The sequence below is a fragment of the Conger conger genome, chromosome 14, assembly GCF_963514075.1.
Source record: "Conger conger chromosome 14, fConCon1.1, whole genome shotgun sequence".
Lineage (NCBI taxonomy): Eukaryota > Metazoa > Chordata > Actinopteri > Anguilliformes > Congridae > Conger > Conger conger.
In genome coordinates, this window is record NC_083773.1 from 32,340,776 (window position 1) to 32,351,221 (window position 10,446).

Genomic DNA, 10,446 nt, shown 5'->3' on the forward strand with positions numbered 1-10,446 from the left:
ACCCTGTGTGTGCGTGGGTGTGCATTTTTGCTGCAACAGAAGTATACAAACCTGGACCTGCAGTCTTTCAAACTTGGGTAAACAAACCTCATGCAGCAGAAAGTTATGTTTGCATTGTAAGTACATATTACACTAACTAAACCTATTACACTACAATTTTCTGGTGGTAAGCATAGTGTACACTTTTCAGGTGGTACAGTAAACATTCAGATTTGTTTTCACTCCCGCATAATGAGGACAATGGGACTAGAGGGGAGACTGACTGCTGCTGTTTCAACATGAATATAAAAAAATTAAATAAATAAAAAAATATATATATATAACTTATCACCGTGATATTAAATTTACAGTATGAATTTTCTTTTTGTTTTCTAAATAAAAATGGCCAAAGCATGAACATTGGGCAACAATAAAGCAAATTGACAATTTAAAGGTACAATGGGCCATTTCTGACTCCTAACGGTCAAGAGAGGAATCACAACAGACAACCTCAAATCACAACACTGTTCCCACAGTCTGAATATAACCCGTAATATAAAGCGTTATCGTACAGTTCAGTGTTCTCGTGCACTGTTTTGGAAAGCTGACAGTGACAAACGCTACAGAGCCTGTCGTCATTTTGTAGTGTTCTACTAAGAAAATGTTCACCGAACAGGTGACTTTGAGATCTTGACTTTGGTGTGCAACAGAACACTATTTATAGTTTTCACTTTAGCTAACCAACTATATTGTGAGCAAAAAAGTTATTTGGCTGCGTAACTAGCTGGCTATATAACTAAGATATGATGGTCTAACACAAACTACCACAACTGCAACTTACAGTTTGAAATAAAGATTGAACACGTAAAGGGACAAGGGGCACTCCAGACAAGCGATCACTGAAACTGTATAATATTGCTTATCTAAAAAACAATACCAGTTCGCTCTAACAAGCAAATTAGCGATTACTAGTTAGTTTCCCGAATGTACAAATATCCACCTGAAGCACAACGCTTGTGCAACCCCTACGTTCGTATTGCCTATATTTTATCGTAGGCAAAGTGGATATTTGTTAATTCTTCAAGCTAACTAGCTAATTTGCTTGTTGCTACCAATAACAAACTGGTATTATTTTATAACTAGATATGTAGTCTTCGCTTGGATAATAGGCAATAGTAAACAGAGTTTCAGTGATTGCTTGTCTGGAGTGCAATTTAGGCAACGACACGAATAATCAGAATAAGCCCCCAGAATGCCATTGGCTGTGGCAGGTGGAACCGTTTTTGAACCAATGAGCTTTAATTACTATACAGCTGCACAATGTTTTGATACATTTGACGGCCCTACAAATGTACAAATACAAATGCACAGGCCAGGGGGTGAGTCAACATGTCAGTGAGCCTTTTTCAATGATAGGAAGGGATTGTAACAACGTTTTAACACAACAATCTTACCTATTGTACTTTTTAACTTATCAAAGACAATTTCTCACAAATTGGCCTGTACAAAACGCAATGAATAAACAAGATTGCCAGCTGACATAGTATAGTAACAATATGAGGTGAATTTTTGTACCAAGAGCTTACGTGTAAATATTGGCACTTCGCCTGGCTGATGATCTTGATAAGGAGACAATAAGATTTAATGAGGGCATTGGAGAATCCCGCAGCTTATGCAGTAGTTAACTGTATTGTAACTACTGTATTGTAAATTGATTAGTGAATCCCAGATGTGTTAAAGGTTCAACTGAGCTGGTTCAGTGCTTGATTATAATGAAAACTTTCAGATATAAAATACATTTTATTGAAATTCATTCAAATTCATTCATTCATTCAAAATAAAAGTGATGCATTGTTTCCTTTTCAAAGTGGGTTTCTCATTACATTACATTAATGTTTCTCAATGCTCAACTGTGACCCATAATTTAAGGAAAGCTTAACAAGTCAATGACACTGAACACTGAACTGTCCATTAAAAACACAACACTTGCATTTCATTTCAAATTTTGAGGAGAGTGTTAACTGAGCACAGGCTTAATGTAAATTTAACACAGGCCTGTACAGTAAAGGCTGCAACAGCAGTACCCCATGTACATAATATTCAGTTCCACAAGTAACTCGTACCTCATGAACCAGGGAAAAGTGACAGACCAAAGCACATGGAGTTTGGTATGAGACACACAACATACAACTGTATGCCATGAAACAGATTGGCTTAGGTTGGCATATTCTTTACACAGTGTGTTGTCAAAGGCAAACACTGTAGTCTATTCTGTTCTTGTGTAATATATGAATTTTCTTTGCCTGAATTGCGTTCGGGGTCGACGATTATGTAAGACCAGTGATAATTTTCTATGTGTACATACATAAAGGACAGTATGCACATTCATAAATATACTGAATACTACACTAATCCATACTTCAGCTAAAATGATAATGATGATATTATCAAAGGAATATGTACAGCAATGACTGATATCAGGAGAATGAAGATTTAAAAAGTTGTCAAGTATGATTGAAAGAGTGCCACTGAATGGAAGTTAGAGGTATACGATGGGTATATCCACCTATAAAATATAAAATACAGTGAATATTTCACTCTCTTGAAATGTCTTCCTTTAAACCCATTCTTCTTGCACATCCTCTTCAGAATAATGTAATTGTCCATACAGACAGAGAAATAATCTGAAATAAAAGCCACTATTCATTATTTTTTCAACCTGAACCCTGAACTCTGACCCTTGACCCCTGCCAGCAGGGTGTGGTATCTCTCCCACAGAATAATACTGAGGACCTGGCCCTGGAACCTAGGACCATCACCGGCATATTCAGTCCCAAACAGTATGGAGCTCACTCTATGTTTGTGCATATGAGTCTTCGTATGTGTGTGCGTTAGAAGTGTAGTCAATCGGTATGTATATCACAGATTGCATGTCTTCCCATGGAGGTGCACAAAATCTTCCGAGGTCTATAGAGGCTGCCTTGCTCTCACACACGCTGCTTGACAGCAGCTTCAGTCCAGCATTAGCGTTCTCCAGGTCCTTGGGCCGCTTGGATCTGCAGCGCCACCCCCTGGCGGAGTGCAGTCTGACCTCTATACTTAAAAGTGTGTGTTTAGCGTAATGCAGCTCTCTGGTTCAGCGTGGCCTGGATTCTGTGCCCCTGTGAGAGTGGGAGGCTACGTAGGTCAGTCACACGGTAGGCGCTACACGGCGTTTCCTCGATGCGATCCGTCCGATCTCCTACTTCTGTCAGGCTGGCGAGGGGGCCCCCCTGTGAGGAAAAGAAGAGTTCAGTCAAAGCTTTACATGAACGACGGGCTCATACTGCGCTGGGTGGGATCTGCATGACGTGTATCTTCATCAGAGTAGCCCAGCGGTCCTCACTGCTGGTCCCGGAGAGCCACAGGATGTGCTGGTTTTTGTTTTCACCTTAATATCAGCAACCTATTCACACCCAAGAAACCAGCTGAGGTGAGTTAACTGTGTAATGAACTGCTTTCAGGGATCAATTAAGTGGTGAGTAACAACAAAAGCAAACCCTGCGGCTAGAGACTAGTGTTCTCTCAGTTGAGTGAGCCGTGGGTAGGGCCATCACGGGTGGGTGATTCACCTTCCTGACAGCTGAGTCCGATCCAGTCCTGAAGGCAGGTGCAGCGGCCGTTCCTGGGGTCACACTGCGCCCCGTTCTCACACACACAGCTGTGAGCGCAGTTAGGGCCGTACCAACTGACCCTGCAATCTGACACACACACACACACACATTTACATAGTGAAGAAAAGCTGTGCTGCTCTTTTCTAAAGAACACATGAGTACAGTTAGGAATTTGGCTGAGCTAAGCTTGCCCTCCCCTTACCTATATCACACCTGGCTCCAGTCTTCCCTGGGGGGCACAGGCATCTGCCACGCAGAGGGTCACATGGGGCATCTCCATCACAGTCACATGACCTGGCACAGCTCTCCCCAAACCGGCCCTCTTCACAAACTGAGAGGGAGTGTATATAAAGAGCTCATAAGTTATAATTACACTATGATGAAGATTAATTAACAGGCTTCATACAGTCAGCTCATGCTACACTGATGAATATATCATGAACACTGAGGGATTTCAAGCTGTAGATGTGTAATTGGTTTTGGTAACCCTGGCACTCGAGGGGCAGCGGAGGGTACGTTAACTCACCTCTCTCACAGCGAGGACCCTGGTATCCTGCAGGACAGATGCAGTGGCCAGAACTTGGGTGGCAGGGGACACCACTCCTGCACTCACAAGGCAGCTGGCAACCAGAGCCGAAAAAACCAGGGGGGCACACTGGAGGAAGGGGGGTGAGGTCAACGCGGCTCTTATCTCAGTACCACCAGGTACGCGTAAGTGCGTACGTGTTTATCTCTGTGTGCTGTTAGTCGTGGGTGTGCGGTGTGTGAATGTCTCACTGTGTTCACAGCGATGTCCGTAGTAGCCAGGGCCACACTGGCACGTTCCCGTCACTCTGTCACATGTTGCATTGTTCCGACAGTCGCACCGGTGCCGGCAGTGCGGTCCGTATCGCCCCAGTGGGCAAGCTAGCACACAGCAGACAGACAAAAACTGCAGTGCACAATGCGTACGGGCCACACTTTCTGTCTTAAAAGCATAGATTACATTACATTACTGGCATTTGGCAGATGCTCTTATCCAGAGTGACGCACAGTTGATTAGACTAAGCAGGAGACAATCCTCCCCTGGAGCACTGCAGGGTTAAGGGCCTTGCTCAAGGGCCCAGCGGCTGTGCAGAGCTTATTGTGGCTACACCGGGACATCCTTCCCGTCTGTCCCAGTCATTTACCTTAACCACTACGCTACAGGCCGCCCTAGGACAGGAGTCATAGGAGGAGTCATCAATGTCATTCGTTCATGCAGTCACATTTACTTACTGCTCTCGCAGTGAGATCCAGTCCAGCCCAGACCGCAGAGGCAGACCCCAGACACCGAGTCGCACACTCCTCCATTACTGCAGTTACAGCGCTCAGCGCAGTCCTGTCCAAACCAGCCCACAGCGCAGCCTGCAACACACACACACACACAGACACACACACAAACCGGACTGCTCAGTCTCTCTCAACCAACGTGTGTGCACACGCAGATGCACAGGCACACACGCACACACAAAACACCAGACCGCTCAGTCTCTCACAAACACAGACGTATGCACACACAGGCACACACTCACACACACACACACACACACAAAACACCGGACCACTCCGGTCTCTCTCAAACACACGTCTGTGTTTGAGAGAGAGCACAGGGTGCTTTTTGACCTATAATGGTCATTCACCCACACAGATATGTAAGCTTCTTTCTAGCAATCGGGTGCTTAGAGATATGTGCACGCACCTTGTTCACAGCTGTCTCCTCTCCGTCCAGGGCCACACACACACCTGCCAGTGACGTGGTCGTTCCTGGCCCCCCCAGCACAAAGCACCAACCGGGCACAGTCCTCTCCGTAATGGCCAGCCGGGCATGCTGGGAAGACGGCCCAGTGAAATTATACACACAGCCCGAAACAGCTCACTGATTAAATGAACTGGCAGTACAAAGACCAACCCAATCAAGCTCACCGAGGCTCAGTTGAATTCACAGCTATTACAGGGTTGTATGTGTAACAAGTGAGAAGCACAATCGTCTGAGGTGAGGTTTGAACCCATAGCTACACCGTCTACACTTGTACTATAGGTATAGGGCAGAAATTATACAATAATCTTACACTCAATAGTTAGCATACCTATGCTCATAAGTGTAGGATACCTGTACAATGTACACAGAATGGGGTGTACTGTACTTAAGGTGTAGTGTAGTTGTACATTAGGTACAGGGCCTGTATCACTAAGTGTACTTCAGGTGTAGTGTAGTTGTACATTAGGTACAGAGTTCGGGTCACTCAGTGTACTTCAGGTGTAGTGTAGTTGTACATTAGGTACAGGGCCTGTATCACTAAGTGTACTTCAGGTGTAGTGTAGTTGTACATTAGGTACAGGGCCTGTATCACTAAGTGTACTTCAGGTGTAGTGTAGTTGTACATTAGGTACAAGGCCTGTGTCACTAAGTGTACTTCAGGTGTAGTGTAGTTGTACATTAGGTACAGCGCTCGGGTCAGTAAGTGTACTCACTGGTGTTGCAGTGGGCTCCGATGTACCCAGGTGGGCAGTGGCAGGCTCCTGTGGTACGCTGGCACACTCCTCCATTCAGACACTGGCACTGACGCTCACAGTTGGGCCCGTAGCGGCCCTCCTCACACTCTACAAGCCCAAACACGCAGAGAGGAATTGTGGGGAACTGGTCTCTGGTATTATTCATCACTTAACACTTGTGAAATCGGATGTAATGTAACTGATTATATTATTTCAAGGATTAGGGTAATGTACAATATATTTGTGAATATCTTTGAGTATCTACTGTGGGTCGCAAGGCATGGAAAAAAATAACATGCTGGATATTATATTTTACATAGACAAAATAAAAAGCTCTACTAGTTAAATGCACAGCAGTAGTTACAGCAAAAATGCAGTTGTCGATGCGCCTAGAATCCAGTTGCAGAGACTCACCAAGTCGGCAGCCTGGCCCATGGTAGCCAGGAGCGCAGTAGCAGAGCCCCGTCACTGGGTGGCAGTGCTGGTTAGCTTCTGAGCACTGGCAAACCTCATTACAGTTCAGTCCAAAGGTACCAGGCAGACAAGCTGCGAAAAGACACGCGAAACACATGGAACAGCCCAGACATGCAGCACACACAAGCCTGGATTCAATCAACATTTGACTGCAGTAATCAACAAAAGTAATTCACCTAAATGTGGTTTGTGAAGGTACAACACCATAGAAAAATGCCAATAATGTAACTAGACTAATACCTTGGAATGCATGTATTACTCAAAATATAGGATAAATGTTGACTGAATACAGTTCACAGGTGTTTATGCTCCATAGAAAAATGTGCTTGTATCTGGTGCAGGCAGAACTGAATGCAGGGTCTCAACCTCAGGTACTTTGCTCACAAATGAGCACCATTCTCTTGTCAGTGTGTACAGACCCAGATGAGGGGCAGGTGAGTCTCGTCAGTGTGTACAGACCCAGTTGAGGGGCAGGTGAGTCTCGTCAGTGTGTACAGACCCAGGTGAGCGCAGTGTGTACAGACCCAGGTGAGGGGTGGGTGAGTCTCGTCAGTGTGTACAGACCCAGGTGAGCGCAGTGTGTACAGACGCAGGGGAGGGGCGGGTGAGTCTCGTCAGTGTGTACAGACCCAGGGGAGGGGCGGGTGAGTCTCGTCAGTGTTTACAGACCCAGGTGAGTGCGGGTGAGTCTGGTCAGTGTGTACAGACCCAGGTGAGGGGCGGGTGAGTCTCGTCAGTGTGTACAGACGCAGGGGAGGGGCGGGTGAGTCTGGTCAGTGTGTACAGACCCAGGGGAGGGGCGGGTGAGTCTCGTCAGTGTTTACAGACCCAGGTGAGTGCGGGTGAGTCTCGTCAGTGTGTACAGACCCAGGTGAGTGCGGGTGAGTCTCTCACAGTGTGTACAGACCCAGGGGAAGGGTGGGTGAGTGACTCACTCTGCTCACAGCCGCTGCCTGTGAACCCGGGGGGGCAGCCACACTCTCCGGACACGTGGTGACAGGAAGTGCCTGGGGGACAGGAGCAGCGTCGCGCACAGCCCTCCCCAAACGTGCCGGGCAGACAGGCTGAAACACAGAGCCGTATGCCAGGAGGGGGCGACAGAGCGTGTTCGGCAGGAGTGAGGGGGGAAGGAGATGAAGGCAGAGAGATAAGGAGGAATCGAGGTTAAAAGAGGAGGGAACAGGACTGACCTCTGTCACACACTGTGCCCCTCCAGCCAGGAGAGCACACGCAGGCTCCAGTGACGTGGTGACAGGGGGCGCTGTGCTCACACACACAGTGCTCACCGCACCCCGCTCCAAACCGCCCCGCCTCACACGCTGTCCCAGAGAGGGGTCACACAGAGGAGGGTTTTCCATTAGCCTTCCACTCCACCACAGCGGAGAACATTCTGGACGTCCAGCGGTCACTCCTCACCTGTCTGGCAGCGGTCCCCGACCCAGCCCGGACGGCAGACGCAGTGACCGCTCTGCTGACTGCACCGTCCCCCGTTCTCACACGCACACCTCTGCCTACAGTCCGGCCCGAACTCGCCCTCACCACACTCTGGAGAGAGTGAACACCAGGACAGAGATTTTAAAAGACTTTCATTTCAATATGCACGAAGAGCAGGACCACTTACGACTGTGATGACGGCACCATATAAAATAGTGTGAAAAACATAAATACACATTTATGTTTCTGCTGTTAGAGCGCAACCTCAAATGAAATTTGACTTGGTCATGATACAGTGGACTGGGCTGTGTAGTGCTGTCTGACGCCACTGAAATGTACTTGAAGAAGTGAGTCTTCTGAAATGAACTTGAAGAAGTGAGTCTTCTGAAATGTACTTGAAGAAGTGAGTCTTCTGAAATGTACTTGAAGAAGTGAGTCTTCTGAAATGTACTTGAAGAGGTGAGTTTATTAGGGGTGGGGTCACTCACCCAGCTCACAGGCTGTTCCGGTCCACCCGTCAGGACACACACAGCGCCCGCTGGCCCGCTCACACACGCCCCCGTTCTGGCACAGACAGCGCTGGCTGCAGTCCGCCCCATAAAATCCAACCGAGCATGCTGGGACATCAGGCAAGACACAGCTGCATTGTGTCGTTCATTTACAGGCCCGACCCTGACTGACAGCTCTTATTATGACATATATATATCATATTATAGTTATAGTACAGACACAACCCTGATCATCCGCTGTGCAACAACACTCATTAAATAATCCCTGATCAAAGGGGTGTGATATTAAACTGTAAAACTGCAGGCTCAAATGGTTACCTAAGCCTGTGTAGCTGCACTGAATTAGACTTTGCACTGAATTACAGCTATTATGCACAGTACACACATCATTACTAATTACTGTTGTTGCCCAGGCAGCAGTTGGGTTACCTTGCCGGCAGCCTGGTCCGGTCCAGCCTGGTGCACACTGGCACTGTCCACTCTCCGGGTGGCAGCTGGCGTTGTTGTGGCAACTGCAGGTCTGGTTACAGCCATCGCCATAGTAACCAGTCTGGCATGCTATACAATAACATGGAAACATTGCACTGTTACAGACACTACCAGCCAAGGAATGGACATCATGGAAATTATTAATATTGAGCTAGAATCACCAGATGTACAAAGGAGTGCTTGACCAATACTTCAATTTTAGTGTTGCCGTTTTTCTCAATAATCAATAATACGCTTTGCTTGGTGTACAGTGTGTGTTTTTGACCGACTATTCAATGTGCAGTTTGAGGCTGACTGCGCGCTGTACAGTGTGCCATGTTTGGGGATGACTGCTCAGTATGTCAGACTCACTCCTGTTGCACTGTGGGCCAGCCCAGCCAGCGGGGCACAGACACGCCCCTGTCAGGTGATCACAGCGCCCTCCGTTCAGACACGGACACTTCTCCCAACATTCCAGGCCAAAAAACCCCTGAGGACAGGCTGCAGGACACAGGGACGTGGAGTTAGTATGGGGAGTGTTAGTGTCGGGGTGAGGGTCACCATACCATAGCTAATACCAGAACATCAGTGCTCCTATAGCACACATGTTGCTGTAGGATCAGTTGTAATAGGGTCAATGATGAGGTGAGAGTTCTTACGTTTCTCGCAGAACGTTCCAGTCCAGCCTGGCAGGCAGGTGCAGGCTCCGCTTACGTGGTCACACGCTGCCTGGTTGTCACACCGGCACCGGTGCCGACAGCCCGAACCAAAGGAGCCCAGAGGGCACTCTGTGGGGTGGTGGAGAGGACTAGTTCAATAATTAATTAGAAAATATATTTCACAGTAACCCCACACTAACTGGATATATCACAGGTTATGTGAATACATTTTTATAGGATTTTTTTTTTTTTGAAAACTTTTGTCCTTTAGTCCGTCTCCATGATATGTGCCATATTGCCGTTGTAACATGTACCTCCTCAGGTGAGTCTCTCAGATGTTCTGCGGGGTGTGAGGTAGGGTTAGGGTTAGGGTCAGGGTTAGGCACACTCATACACACGTACTCTGATCACAGCGGCTCCCGGTGAAGCCAGGCTCACACAGGCACTGCCCTGTCACCGCGTCACAACCGCCATCACCGTTCCTGCAGTCACAGACGGCGGCACAGCCCAGCCCCCAACGCCCGGCGTCACACGCTGCCATGGAAACGACAGCACATGCATTAGGGGATCAGACATATCTCCCTTTCTGTTACTATACAGTACCAACACAATACAGACAATTCTGGTGTCTGAACCAAGCAGGTCGACGGAGAATGCAACGAACACTCATAATGCAACGGCAATTTCATTGTCCAGAGAGGCCACCCATCAAAGTACTCATCAAAGCCCGTTTAAACTCAGCTGTTTGAAAGAGAA

General features: G+C 47.3%; 1 protein-coding gene across 1 annotated transcript in view; it reads right to left on the minus strand.

Moving 5' to 3' along the window:
- Positions 1-1,999: 1,999 nt before the first annotated feature.
- megf6b (multiple EGF-like-domains 6b) overlaps positions 2,000-10,446 on the minus strand; it is a 38,631-nt gene continuing 30,184 nt past the window's right edge. Inside the window, exons 22-38 of the mRNA XM_061220060.1 lie at positions 10,093-10,224; positions 9,691-9,819; positions 9,404-9,532; positions 8,993-9,121; positions 8,543-8,671; positions 8,037-8,165; positions 7,811-7,939; positions 7,556-7,684; positions 6,561-6,692; positions 6,126-6,254; positions 5,353-5,481; positions 4,890-5,018; positions 4,410-4,538; positions 4,159-4,287; positions 3,835-3,963; positions 3,591-3,719; positions 2,000-3,251 (exon numbers count right to left, since the gene is read on the minus strand). Coding sequence (XP_061076044.1) covers positions 3,184-3,251; positions 3,591-3,719; positions 3,835-3,963; positions 4,159-4,287; positions 4,410-4,538; positions 4,890-5,018; positions 5,353-5,481; positions 6,126-6,254; positions 6,561-6,692; positions 7,556-7,684; positions 7,811-7,939; positions 8,037-8,165; positions 8,543-8,671; positions 8,993-9,121; positions 9,404-9,532; positions 9,691-9,819; positions 10,093-10,224 — 2,138 coding nt within the window. The 3' untranslated portion in view covers positions 2,000-3,183. The remainder of the gene's footprint in view (positions 3,252-3,590; positions 3,720-3,834; positions 3,964-4,158; positions 4,288-4,409; positions 4,539-4,889; positions 5,019-5,352; positions 5,482-6,125; positions 6,255-6,560; positions 6,693-7,555; positions 7,685-7,810; positions 7,940-8,036; positions 8,166-8,542; positions 8,672-8,992; positions 9,122-9,403; positions 9,533-9,690; positions 9,820-10,092; positions 10,225-10,446) is intronic.